Below are 15,409 nucleotides of genomic sequence, written 5' to 3'. Positions count from 1 at the left end.
TATAGCTTGGCAGGTGAACCACCCGTCCCGGTTGATCATCCGGTAAAAGACAACAAATCGGTCAAGACGTGGTACCATATCGTGAGCTATACACACGAATTCAAAATGACGAATTCGCATGACAACACGAGAATGCAACCGGGACAAATGGACCCCAAAAGCACCCAATGTCCTCATAAAAAACTTTGTCACAGGGAAACGGAAATTTCCATGGACAAAGAAATCAGAATAAACAACCATTTTCCCAGGAGGTGGGAAACTGGCTATAGAACTAGCAGAAGGGAACTCCGGCCCCATTCTGGTGGAATACCATACGTCTCAAGGAGTCTGATATTCAGGCTGGTCCCATTGGACCTCTATCTCGTCAATTTCAGACTGTGTACTCGTCATTATAATATGGTTCGATAAAATATCAAATGGTTGGGTGACTAATCGACGTTTTCAAATAAAGAATGTAAGGCAACATTCAGGATTCAAAAGGTAATAAAACTTCAACGAGAAGTTAAACTCCACTATTTATACCCGTCGCAATTAATGCGATGGGATATGAACACTAGAGAGAAGAAAAATCACCCAATAGATGAACGCCACATCACGCTGGAAATTCGAAAAAAGAGAAAAAGGTGAACAGTCGGGTACAGTGACAGCCGGCATAGACGTCATATCCTCTGACACACGCGCCTGCGAGTGGTCAACTTGTCCTTTTTCATGATTATCCACAGCAACAAAAGAGCCTGCGAGTGGTCAACTTGTCCTTTTTCATGATTATCCACAGCAACAAAAGATATTTCTCACCAACTTGCAGAATAAAAAATCCCCAAATACACATTAAGTCCAGAATTTCACCCGCATAAAATACTTCACACGGAAGAAACACTGGACCGGGGGGACTTATAGAGGTAGGGTACCAAAAAGACCCAAATACCCTTAAGTGTTACCCGCGGGTCAACCAAAAGTCCCCCATAAGGCACCCGCGGAACATATGGAACGCCCGCATAATTGTTGGCGGGAGAAACACCCCCACAAGGCATGCAGAAGCATCCTGACACCCTCAAAAGTCATCCGCAAGACGGAGAAAGCATCCGCATAAATAACTGCAAGGTAATGTCCCGGGACAGCTTTCATTAACTAGTGACATTCTAGAAGATCTACCAAGATGCTTTCTTAAGCAATACGTGATCTCTCAACCAACCAGAAAAGGACACATGGCAAGGCCGTTATAACCGTGCACATGGCAAGGGATAATCCACTACCCTATTATAGGAAGACGCGTGTCCAGGTTGTTATACATGCACATGCAACGTATACAATGAACCTATTACATGAGGACACGTGTCTAGGTGGTTACGAAAGTATCTTCCAAAGGGACAGCTGGCTCAATCATCTTCCCACACCCTTCGGCTATAAATACCCTCTCAATCGTTATGAGGTATTCTTTCACTCCCTCTGTACTCTCTCAATTTACTTAAGTACATTATCTTCATCGGGATTGTACTTATTCTCACACCGGAGGGTGGTTACGGGAAGACCCCCCCCTCTTGTCCTTCCCGTAACGAGCTCACGGTGTCTGTTTTGCAGGTTCACGTCACTGGACTTTGGGAATTGTGTTCATATCGTATTGGCAGCTAACCGTATCCTACCTTGTGGACTCATTGGATCTAAGACCGGTCAAGGGGAGTAGATCCGTGTTTCTTCACTCTTGTTTTATTTGTTCGGTTGTTAGCGCCTTGATAGTTGTTTAATAAAACTTCTTGTTCCAAATAACATAAAGAAAAAAATATATATGTTTACCATGTCATTTTTATATATTAAATTAAGAGAAAACTTTATAAATGAGTAACATACTTGTACCCTCTCTATATTTTCTATGTTCATGTAACTTGCGTATTTACAATAAAATGTTTATTGATAACAATACAACAACAATATTATAAACCGACTCTTAAACGTCACAAGAATGCCTTAACACTGAAAGAGAGGAAATGAAGCTCACTTTTTGTACTTGTGAAAAATAATACTCACAATTAACTTGAAAATAGGAATATTAGATTAAAATAATCTCAATTATTGACTAGTGATAAATAATAATCTCAACTAACCTTGACTAACAAAATTCTAATGTCGTTAGCCGTCGGTCGTAAAAAAAAAAAGAACGTTTTTGCCAAAACCTCAATCTTGTCGTCAAACCTCTTTGTAACCTTAGTTTGGACCTCCAGGACCCTTTCTTCTGGCAAAAGCCCCGGTTATTGAGGTCGTTGGACCCTAGAATCACCGTCGGAGTTAGTTGGTAGTGGTTGGTGAGTCAGTTGGTGGTGGTGGTCAATGGTGGTGTTGGCTGGAGGTGAGTAAGTTGGTGGCGTTGTTCAGGTGGTGGTTATCGGTAGGTGGTGGTGGTGGTCGGCGGTGGTGTTCAGGTGGTGTTGATTGTGTTTAGAGTTTTCCAGCATAAAAAGTTGATTTTTCCAAGAAAAAAAATGTTTTTGTGGCGGAATTATGTTAATCAAAATCCGTTGGTGGAAAATATGTTAAAATGTGGGGCCGTTAACAAACATTTCGTTAGTTTTGACTGTTATTTGCTAGTAGTCAATAGCTGAGATTATGTATTTCCAGCTTTTATAGAAAATATAACAGATTATTTAAAGAGGAATCTGACAAATACAATTTGTACTTAAAAACTGAATGTTTATACAAATTTTGTTATGATTACAATAACTATTGGTGTAAAATATTTAATTATTATGAAATAGTCACAATCATGAAGATAAGCTCAATCAGATCGTTGAAGCAAACTCCTCTCGTGAGTTTATTTTCTCAAAAAATTTAATGTATTTTTATATGTTAACTTAATTAGTTTTCATAATTACTTATAATATGTGTGTTGATTTGGTTATTTAAAATTATACATGTCAATTTGTTGTTAATAAGAAAATCATATGTTTGCGGTATATGTGACAATGCCATACGTGAATTTATATGCCAACATTAATTAAACGAAGTATAATTAATCCTATTTTATAATTTACATACTAAGATTTATCAAAATGGTTTGTGTGAGCTTTTAAACAATATAACTCAAGCTAAATTTTAAACAAGTAGTTTAAACCATGATTTAACCCATTTGACCCGTTCCTCTTGTAGTTGGTAGTTTGTCTCCTGTTTATACTCCTCTTATAGTTGACCATTTGACCTGCAAACCCCTACAATTATATTTTTTTTCTTAAGTCAACTAAACTGATTGTTTTCAACTGATACACAATATGTTTAAAATTATGAATTTACTATTATTATTATTATTAGTATTGAACCCATCAATTTAATATCAAGCTTAGTCTTAAATGAATCAACAGTATCAACTAGTGACGTGGATTTTTCCGTAACATTTAAACACTGTTTCTACATTTGCTTTATTTTTCTTCGAATCCTCAACCATTATCACATTCATATCATTTATTTGTTGCATTCATTTTCTCTCTCGGGTATTTCATCAAACTCCTTTAGTGCACTTTCATATTCATTGAGTATTGTTATAATATATTCAATCCAATGCATTTCACCAGTTGTATTGTTTGTATTACTTTGTAACTGGTGATGAGTGTACAGAATCTAAAAAAATGATCATCTTGTTTCCAATACGACATTTCGTATTTCCCAAATTACCCCTTCGTCGATATCCAGTCCTTTTACTAGTTTTATGCCGGTAAGTCAACAGTATACCGGATATCAAGTTTGACCAGGAGAAAGTCAAATTAGTCAAAACTATTTCCTCAGTCATACCATTTTGCAGATTCTTTTGTTGACTACCGTTTGTAGTTAAACTTTGACTATTGTACCAAAGAAGTTATCTTAAATCCAAGCTGAGTTGTTACTGACTTACTGCTTAGCTAAACGGTATATAGGAGTTGCATACGATGATAAACCACACATTTTGCAGGTGGTATCGAACATCAACTATCAACTAATGCCGCTACTTCTTCCAAAACATCTAAACACTCTTATTTGTATCTGCATTTCGTTTGATTCCACGTTCTGATTCTGTAACATCATCATCCATTTCATATACACCTTCAGATTCGTTGAGTATTATTCTCGAATATTGAGTCCATTGCATTTCTACTACTGTATTGTGTCTGTAACTTGGTAAGTTGTAATTTGTTAAATATCAATCGTTTCTGTTGACTGCTTGTAAACTGTTGAACTGCTGAAATCTTTGCTAGAATTAAGGATTGTGGTATACAACGAGTTCTTTGTTGCCACAGGTATAATTACAAAGTAAGTCTCTCTACTTTGCTAACTTGACATATTAGGCTAAACTATTATTTTAGTTGTCACAAAACCTGAGCATCTAACACAGACCAACACATTAATACCATTCAGTTCAGTTCTCTGCCTTAACTTTTGTGTATGCGTTTGTGTGACTTCAGATACAGTTCTTTAGAAAATAAAAAAAGAATTCATAAAATTATGTAGAAATTTTAGCAACAGGCTGAATTGATGAACATACATGTTTCAAGCGGTTTTAAGATATGGACCGCCCAAAATAGTTTAGTTTGTGAACAACCAGGCTTAGTAAAATAATAAATAAAGTAACTCATGATTAAGGATTATAAGGGATCTCATGATATTATTTATATTAACACACCTTTAACAACCAGAAATTCAACAAAATACAACTACAATAATTGTAATCACGCGTAATCAATAATAATTTTCAAGCTGATGCTCTTTATCTTTATTGTCATTGTCCTTTTTTTTAATGTAATGCAGGACCTTTTGTCCCCAACCCACCATAAACTTTTTCCAAACAATTGTCTTCTTATTAAACGCTCTACTGGTCTGTTAATCTCTAATTATGTTCATATAAATTTCTCCCCTTAATAAAGATTTCGTTTCGTTTGATCCTTCAAAGCTTACAGCTAATGGCATCCACTTCAGCATCAGTTGCTCAAAAGAGCTTCAAGTATGATGTCTTTTTGAGCTTCCGGGGTGAAGACACGCGCAAGAACTTTGTTGATCATCTTTATCATGCTCTTCACCAGAAAGGCATTATAACTTACAAAGATGATGAAAAAATCCAGAAAGGGGAAAGAATAAGTGAGCAACTCATCAGATCCATTAAAGACTCGAGATTTCACATCATTGTTTTCTCCAAGAACTATGCATCTTCATCATGGTGCTTGGATGAGCTTGTACAGATTATGGATTGTCAGAAGACGATGGAGCAGACTGCTTACCCCATATTCTTTGATGTGGAACCCACTGAAGTCCGTCACCAAAGTGGGGCACTTGGAAAAGCCTTTGCAGAACATGAAACGGGTAGTAGGAGCTTTGTTCTACCTCTCGACTATCTTTGTTCCACTCTAGCATTTTGTTGCAGCGGATCATCTTCTTCATTGAATGGTGTCATAGTGGATCCGGTAACATCTTCTTCATTGAATGGTGTCATATTTATTATTCAGTGAACGATTTATGTTTCAGTGCAGAAGACGTTTCTTATCCAAGTGCTTTGTACTTGTGTTAAATCTTGTTAAGACTAAGAAAGCTTTGAACTTTATCAAACAGGAAAATGAAGATGATGTTGGAAGATGGAGAAATGCTCTCAAAGAAGCAGCCGGCTTGGCTGGGATGGAGTTGAAGACTACTTTTAATGGGTAATTCCTTCATCTTATATTCTTCTTTTCTTTCCTATGTAACATGTTCTTCATAGGGACATTCATGCAACCTGAATGAATCTTCTTTAATTCATAGGCATGAAGCTAAATCTATTCAACAAATTGTTCAAGAAATTTCACTAAAGTTACATATCATTAATTCAAGCATTGATGGGAAGTTAGTAGGTATGGAGACCCGGGTAAAGCGTGTGATTTCATCTTTAGAAACTGGTTCCGACGATGTTCGCATGATAGGGATCAAGGGGATGGGAGGTGGTGGAAAGACAACTTTGGCGAGAGCTGTTTTTGATCTAACATCCGTTTGGTTTGAAGGTGTAAGCTTTGTTGAGAATGTCCGAGAAGTTTCAAAAGGCTCTTCGACTGCTTTGAAGGAACTGCAAAAGCAGGTCCTTAAAGATGTGTTAGCTGATCAAAACATTGACGTAACAAGTGTTTCTGATGGGAAAAATAAGATGAAAAGGATGATGCCTGGTAGAAAGGCTCTTGTTGTTCTAGATGATGTGGATGATATAGAGCAACTTGACGCGTTAGCTGGTGAGCTTACTTGGTTTAAGCCGGGGAGTAGAATTGTCATCACAACAAGAGATCAGCAGGTGCTCGTAGCACATGGAGTGAGCATTATTCATGATGTTAATCTGTTATCAGATGAGGAAGCACTCTGCCTCTTCAGCAGGTATGCATTTAAGAAAGATATTCCAAATCAAGGGTATGAAGAGCTATCAAGTAAAGTTGTACATTATGCTGCTGGTCTTCCCTTAACAATCAAAGTTTTGGGTTCACATCTTTGTGGTAGAAGTGATCATGTATGGAAAGATGCGATAGAAAGACTAAAAACTATCCCTGAAGATCAAACTTTTAAAAGATTGGAGATAAGCTATAATGGCCTAGAGGATGATCAGAAAGAAATCTTTCTAGATGTTGTATGCATGATGAAATATAACAAGAAAGAAGATGCAATCAGAATACTTGACAGTTGTGGATATTATGCTGAAATTGGTTTAGGTGTTCTTGAGCAGAAATCTTTGATAACTATTTCTGATTATGGCAAGTTAGGCTTCCATGACCGTATAGAAGAAATGGGCTGGAATATAGTGCGTCGTTCGCATCCTAACGAGCCTAGCAGACATAGTCGATTATGGATTAAAGAGGAAATTGAAGACATATTGTTTAAGGAATTGGTAAGTTTTAAGTTTATATGAAATGTGGACAACTAGGAAATATTATTTTCTTTGACAAATTTTCACACCAGCATTTTTTTATTATGTACAGGGCACCAAAGCAACAAGAAGTATGTATTTGAGAAGTTCCAATCTCCATCCTGTTATTATTATGAAAGGTATTAGAAAGATGGAAGAACTTAGACTACTTACAGTGGATTGCAACGAAAAAGAAGGTGATGAAGTTAGCAAATACTTACCAGATGCTTTACAATCTCTATGTTGGAGTTGGTACCCTTTTCGGTCTTTACCTGAAACGTTTCAAGCAAATAACCTTGTTAACCTTGAAATGCATGGGTGCAATATAATTGAACTCTGGGAAGGAGGAGAAAGAAAGGTAGAATAATGCATATAATGTTATATATTGTGATTACACTGATTCTCATCTATTTTTCTTTTCTTATGATAGGTTTTTAATAAGCTTAAATTCCTTGACCTCAGTAATTCTTTGAAGTTAAGAACCTTTGACCTTAGCATGACCCCACATCTTGAGGAGTTAAATCTTGAAGGATGTGGGGACTTTGTAGAACTCCAATCGCCCGTTGAATGCCTGAATCTCAAAGTACTCAACCTCAGTCGTTCTAAGGTGAGTCACCTTAACATTGGGATGGTTCCACATCTTGAGGAATTATATCTTGAATGTTGTTCTCATCTTAAAGAAATTCATGCTCCGGTGGGATGTTTTAAAAAGCTTGTTTACTTTAGCTTATTACAATGCTTAAATGTTGCATATTTAGAGGTTAAACAACATGAGTCAGCTTCTCTTATAGATACAGTGGAAATAGAGGTACGTTGTGAAGATGTTACAAATTATTTTCCAGGGTTTGGGTTTACATGTATATATGATGAACCTAGATCCTCATGGAGTGGAAATTTAGAGAAACTTTTTGGTTTTGATTCATGCGTTTGCGAATATGTTACAAATGAGTATTTTCTAGCAACTATATGTGATTTACAACATTTAAGAGAGCTTACACTTTCCCAAAGCATTCCTCAGGATCTGTGGCAGTTAGAAAGTCTAGAGAAGCTAACTTTGAGTGTGCAACACTTTCAACATCTTCCGGATAGTATTTTTATGTTGAAAAATCTGAAATCACTTAAACTTCGGTATTGTCGGGCTCTTGAGCAGTTACCTGAGAATATATGCAGATTAGAGTGTTTAGAGAACTTAATCATTAGGAATAGTGGATTATTGCTCAGTATTCCGAACAACATATGTAAGATGAAATGCTTAAAACGTTTAAAGCTCAAAAATTGTAAAAATATTAAGAAATTGCCAGAGGAACTTGGGAGTTTAGAATGTTTGAAAGAGTTAGATATATCTGCTTCTTCAGGCATAAGTCATCTTCCGAAGAGCATTTATCAGTTGAAAGGTCTGCGTATTTATGGGTCCATGTGGCAACTTGAATCCTATGGTTTTACATCCATTTTGGCGGAGGAAAATCGTCGATGGTATGCCACAACATGAGTATTTGTCTTAATCAGGTACATCAAAACAGAATAATCACTTCTTTATTAATCATATACGAATTTATACTTACAATCAATTCACAATTTAACGATGTTGTTTGTTTACACTCGTGATTATGAGGCTCAATTGAATCAAATTATACATATTCATGTATTTTTTAATTCATGCACACCACCTGCTCGACTAAATGCTTGTGTAAGAAATTTTCATCTTTAAATCAAAATCGATGAAAAGACGTTGTTATCTTCTTTCATTTTATATGGTGATTGGAACATATCATTTTATATAGTGATTGGAACATATTAATAGACCGAAACCTGTCTTTCCATGACGTCTGTGCTATTTTTTTCTTTCTAAATCAGTTTTAATCTCAATATACTTATGTTATGTTTGCTAAGTAGCATTTTGAAACACGTATAAAACTTGTAAATTTATGGTTTGCAGGCCATTCTTTGAGGGCCAACACGTATACTCATTGACGGAGCTCTAATACTCGTTGATGGTGCTAGAGCTAAACTCTCCGTAAGTTTATTTCTGAGAGGCTTTTGTATAATTGAATATTGGTTATTTATTTATTTATTTGATTTGTTTGCTTTCAGCTTCAATTTGTCTTGTGAAAAGAGATACGAGATGCTAAAGAGTCTTTTTGTATTTTGTGATGTGAGCATACATGCACACCACATGTTTGTTAAAACTCCTGTGTGGACTTTGTATTTTGCCATACATTTGTTTGCTTTTGAATTTTATTTCTGTGTGAATTCTGAATTTATTTCTGTGTGAACTGTGATTGTCAGTATTTAGTATATTTTGCACTTTGATAAGATACTTTCTGAATTTATCAGATTTTGTGGTTCTAGATTGTTGCTGTGATTATGATAATATTGATCCCTGGTTCTTATTTTATATAAATAATGTTACTGCGATTATTTTGTTGCTGAAAGAGTTATGGATATAATACACGGGCATAAGGCGTCTTCCGGGGAGCATTTATCAATTGAAAGGTCTACGTGTTTATGGTTCCAGGGAGGAACTGGAGTCGTATGGTTTTACATCCATCCCGGAGTTCTTTTGGGTAGAGCTGTGAATAATATCTCCTTACAATCATGAATGCTTGAATCACCTGCTCGACGAACTGCATGCGTGAAAATTTTAATGTTGAAATCAGAATTTGTTGTCTTTCATTATATTATCTTTTTCTGTACCTTCAATTTATGTGGTGATTTGAACAGATCAGTAAACGAACTGTTACTCGGATCTCGATCCGGGCTCGGGTTTTTTGGTCGTTTATTCAGTCTCTTTTTGGTCGCTCTGTACTTTCATTTTATGATGTGCATGTGTGAAAATTTAATGTTCAAATTTATAGTAGAGGAAATAAAAATGAACCGGCTCAATGGTAAGGATTGAAGTATGAAGGATCTCTAAAGTATCCGTAAGTTTATTTCTGAGAGGCTTTTATATAGTTAAATATTGGTATTGGTTTTATTTATATATTTATTTATTTATTTTGTTTTCAGCTTCAATTATTGTCAAAATTAATTAAAAATATTTTGAAAGTTTCATACGTCATGTTTGACCAGCAAAAAGTCAAACATGGCCTGAAACTCATGATTAATCAAATTGCTGCTATTAAGTAACAATTCATCCACTTCCCAATTAAACTGAATTATCATATCCTTAAACTTTTGTATACAGCCCAATGACTAAAATACCCTTACTATGAAAGAGTTCAAAAGTGGATATACCATATGTTAGGACCTGCAATAAGAGTTTTCAGCCCAATACAAGTCAGAAAAAGATTGACTTATAACACTAATCACCAAAATAAACTTGTGATCTTTAATAAATTCCAGTAAGACAATGGCTTCAATAGTTTGTTTTTGTGATTATGTACCTGGTATACTAAGAATGATCTTAAGGTGCCAACAAAAAACTAGTAGCTGATATATTCTATCAATAAGGAACCACCAGCATGTGCAGTTGACAACAAGAAAGTCAACCATAGTCAAAAGGTCAATTTTGATCAAAAAACACAGAATTGACAAAAAAAAACAAAAAAAAAACAGTTTTGACCACAAACTAGTCAAAATAACGGCCTTTACTCTCTACATATATTTGCACATATGTTTTGAATATCTTGAACGCTTATCACAATTATTCGAGAATGCTTGAGTTGAACGATGATGTTTGTTTACACTGGTGCTTATGAGGCTGAATTGAATCATTGCCTAATTTTTTGGTCCATTCCAAACCAAAACTATCAAAGAACTGCTTAGTAACCGGATACTAACCGAGCTGCTTACAAAGAACTGATTGAAAAATCAAACTATCAAGGTCTGGTTAATTTATGTTTATTAGATTTTTGGTTATATCTGTTTACTATGATATGAAAAATTTTAAAACATGTAGGAAGGAGCTAAATTTATCAAAAAAAATTAAGAAGCAAAACCTGTTGAAATTTTTAACAATGAACTGATGAAGAAAAACACAATACATCTAAATGAGTTTAACGGGTTTGGTGAGTTTTGTTAAACAGGCTAAAACTGGTTGATGGGTTTGGGGAGTAATCATTTCTAAATCGGCCTGTTTTGTCCTGCACCCATTCTGACCGGCACCAGTTTTTAACCGGGCCGCCTGTTTCGCCAGGTTTAACATAATCACTTGTTGGTTTGGTTAAATTCGTGTTTTTATTCCCAAAACTGAAACAGAGATGTCTGTCAATTGTTTAGCTCAGTTAATTTGGGTCGGTTTTATTTGACTATGAGCCACCTTTTAACTGCAGAATCGAATTTTGTGGACCAGTCCGGTCCACTACCGCCTCACCAATAACTAAATGAAAGTAATCCATCATTTACTGAAAAAATTCGTATTATTAAATATAATAATACAATGAACAATCCAACATTGGCCAATAGGAAAATGATTGACGACATGTCATGTGCCGCGTTATATTGTTCTCAGCAAATGTAAATAAAAATACAACATTTACCTACTCTCTGTCTCTTAAACTTGGACCACATGTTTACAACATTTATTTATATAACTTAAGAATGTTTTCATAAACGTATTTCAGACGTTGTTCCATAATTAAAACATTAACAGGCATACACCATAACAATAACTTCAACGACAAAATAAACTTAAAAGGCACAACTTGAATCTAATAGAGATGTCCACAAATGGTGATACCATCACCTAACCGAGCCATAGAGATCTTCACCGTTGCAAGGTGCTTTGTTAAAATTTGAAGTATCCATTCGGCCTTGTTCAGTTGCCTTGTTACCAAATTCTCAGACATAGCAATAAATCCATTCCTTAGTGTCTTGTCATACACCATGATCCCTTTCACCTTCACAACTTTCATCACTAACTCGTGATTGTTAAGATAGTTTGGTTTGGGTGAAACGGGCTTTCTTGTCAAACCGGTTCAGGTTAGTTTGCAGTGAACCGGTCCCAAACCGATTTTTTGTACATCTCTAGGCTAAACCATCAAGAGGAGGCGCAAACTCAAAATCAACAAACTTTTGAGAGGCCAGCCCATTGACCAAAGGTGTGGGCACGCGAATGTCGATCAGTCCATATAGCTACGCCTAATATGTCTTAATTCAATGATGATGTTCGTTTAAACTGGTTATTATGAGGCTGAACTGTCAATAAAACCAATGATGTAGATATTGACAACTTTATTAATCCAGGTCATTCCAGGATAAGCCAACAGTTGCAAATTCTTTTGTTGACTTCCATTTATACCTAAACTCTATACCAATATTGCATGAGACTCAACAATACAACCGATTCACCAAATTTCTCAATTATTTTCAAAATTGATCCAAATCTTTTGAAAGTTCCGTATGTCATGTTTGACCAGCAAAATGTCAAACATAAACCGAAACTCATGAATAACCAAAACACTGTCTTCTCATAACCAATTAATTTACCAAAGAGCCCAATGACAAAAATACACTTACAATGAAAAGGTTCAAAATTTAATGTTCCAACTGTTTGAAACCCCGATACAGAATGTTCAGTCCAATACAAGTCACACAAATATTTCCCAATAACAAAAATACCCATATGACAATGGCTTCAAAAGTTTGATATTGTGATTGTGTACCAAGAATGAGCTTAAGCTGATACATTCTGACAATGTGCAGTTGACCAAAGAAAGTCAACCATAGTCAAACGATCATTTTTTATCAAGAAACAGTTTTGACAGCAAAAAAGTCAACGTTGACAAAAAAGTCAATTTTGGGAAAATAGCCCAACAATGACCATGACCACAGTAGTTACCGTGCAATACCAAATTCCAAGATTACACATGTCGGCCCATTTTATTACAAAAATTCCACATATTCACATCGTATGTAATTCATGTACACCATCTGCTCGACGAAATGGATGTGTCAGAATTTTCACCTTCATATCAAAATTTTGAAGATTTATTGTACTGGTTGTGACCAGCAAAAGAAATCGACGAATGGCTTTTATTTTAAAACCAAAGGTGATCAGCACTAGCCAAACTAAAACTGGTTTGTATCCAGATCGGTACCCTGATACAAACTGACTTTTTTGGGGTAGGAAATAGGTCTCATTTGGTTAAATCTGTCCACCACAAGAGTCTCTTTCATAACTAGTTTAGTATATACTCATTTTTGCATCTGCCCACAAACTTTTATTTGTTCAAATTAAGGCAATCAGTGTCTTGACACTTATTACACTACACAAGATTGAGAATGATGTTAAAAGTTTAACAAGTTCTTCGTCTTGTAGATGGACTTTTATTATTATTATTATTATTATTGTTGTTGTTGTTGTTGTACTTTTTAGGACGTTTTTTTACAATGTTTTCTCCATCTACAGACACGGAGACTTAAAGAATGTTTATGTCTGTAGAAATTATAAAAAAAATGCATAATATTTTAGGTTAAGTATTCATTTATTGGATTTTAGGTACCTTTGGTTTTATTTGATTTTGAAATATACTGAATGTTTGAATAGATTTTTGGAAGGGGAAAAATTTTAAATTTTTGGTGACTAAAAACTGGTTGCTAAACTGTAAGTTGGTTCACTACTATAAAATGGTGTTTTTTTATATTATTTTATTTTACTGAATTATTTATGAAAATCATAGACAATCACATTATTCTGGATATCTAATTTTCTCTTATGGGTGCTTTTTGCATACACTAAGTTTTAGATATTATTTTGTACAACTTTTAGATAAGTTGAATAATTTCGTGACTTTGTTGATTTTTGTTGGTTTAAATTGTTTATTTAGAATTATGTGACTTTGTTGATTTTTGTTGGTCCTTTGACTGGATTTAACAACACTATTACTAGTCTATGTGGATCAACCTCTCCACTAGCTAGCGGAAATCACTAGTGAGGACCGAGATCTCAGATCTTGTTTGGTTATTATTGGCACTGTGAGGGTAGAGAGAAGGGAGAGAAGAAAGAATTTGGAACTTGTGGATAAGATAGTGAAATGGCAAAAGGTTGTTGTGTGCATGAGATACACACACTATATATAGTGTGTGCTCATGCACTATCTATTTTATTAGCGGCCCATTGGGCTCCAAAGTACATGGCCTTGGGCCCAAACATACATATAAACGATACATATATATCAAACAAATACGAAAGACTAATACAAAAATGGGCCTAACAATCTCCCTCTAGTCTTTGGTATTTGTCCCGTTAACTTCAATCTTCAGTCGCACTCGGACTCGTACTCGAAGATATCGTCACTGGTTTGGAAGGGCTGCTTCTCAACAAGTAGTTGGACGAACTTGTTGAACTTTCTGACGATAGCATCCGTATTGTCTCGACGAACGTCTTCAACCGTGCATAGAGGTGACTCAAGAAGCTTCATCAAGTCAGCTCTGCAGAACCCAGCCATTTCATGTTCATCAAAGAACCGGAGGTCATGAGATCGTTCACAGTGAATAATGACCTCATCGTGAGCATTGTCGAACTCCCAAGCAACAAAGTCGTGAAGAAAGTTGTCATCAAAGGGCATGCCGTGAAAAATAGGTTCTCCATCCTCGTCTGTCATCTTGTATCTTCATCCTTTAGATGGCTTCTTGGTGAAGGGGTTGATATCGTTTAACTTGTATGACCTACCCGGGTTTAGAATAAACTTTGGGTAGTCATATTTCCATTCATGATTCAAGAACCGTTTGAACCATCCCTCCACTGTTCCTTCCTTCTCACCACGACCCACCGTTTTTCTGAAGTAGTTCATATCCAGGATCGATAAGGTGTGCATATCTCCATAAGGGATATATGTCAAATCACCATTTGCACGACGAACAACCCAACTTTTGCTGTCCTTGTGCCACCTTGCATATAGGATAGGATCGGAGTCATGGAACGGCTTTGATCTCCACCTCATGCTTGCCATACTGCTCACACCATAATACTTGATACACTTTCTTGATCTTTTGCGAGCATGCTTGGTAGAGGGAGCGACAACTGGCTATTGAGCAACGGGTTCTTCAATCACCATCTCCAGAGTGTCCGAATTAGGTGAGTAGTTGATGCCATCATCACTATCATCTTTATTCTCCACGGCTTCTTTAACTAGTGAGCTGGTACCTGCAGCAGAACAAACGTTAAAAATAGAGGCAATTTCAGCCTCGACTGCTGCGTCAGTCTCACGTGTTTTATTTTCTTCACTTGGCGATTCCTCCTCCGCCGTCTTATTTCCACCAGTGGCATGACCATAACCACTGTCATCACCATTTCCACCATTTCCACCACGAGGATCATCGACACTATCATACTCGTGGTCATCATCATCATTACCTTCATCCTCTTCACCCTCATTTTCATTATCACCAACATCATCGTCATCATCATATGTTTCATCATCATCGTCATCACCACTTCCATCACCTCCACCACCTCCTTGAGCTACTGGTTATTGTTGTTGAACAACAGGAAACAACAGGAACCAAAGCAGATGTAGCAGGAGCACTAACTTGTTCACCCGTAGTAGGTATAACAAGTGGGGAACTTATTAAACTGACCTGCGCAGTTGTGGCGGCAGTAGC

At 36.1% G+C, this 15,409-nt stretch overlaps 1 protein-coding gene across 1 annotated transcript; it reads left to right on the top strand.

Moving 5' to 3' along the window:
* The first annotated feature begins 5,466 nt into the window (after positions 1–5,466).
* Positions 5,467–8,354, top strand: LOC143588950 (TMV resistance protein N-like). The gene is made up of 4 exons (XM_077069835.1): positions 5,467–5,648; positions 5,746–6,847; positions 6,939–7,223; positions 7,296–8,354. Exons 1-4 carry the CDS (start codon positions 5,467–5,469, stop codon positions 8,352–8,354), a joined length of 2,628 nt encoding a protein of 875 aa, XP_076925950.1.
* The last annotated feature ends 7,055 nt before the right edge of the window (positions 8,355–15,409 follow it).

Source organism: Bidens hawaiensis, unplaced genomic scaffold, assembly GCF_021521415.1.
Source record: "Bidens hawaiensis isolate Kalapana, Puna unplaced genomic scaffold, B.hawaiensis_p1.1 tig00001576_1, whole genome shotgun sequence".
Lineage (NCBI taxonomy): Eukaryota > Viridiplantae > Streptophyta > Magnoliopsida > Asterales > Asteraceae > Bidens > Bidens hawaiensis.
Note: the sequence above shows the minus strand (reverse complement) of the source record. Positions and strands in the feature narration are given on the sequence as shown.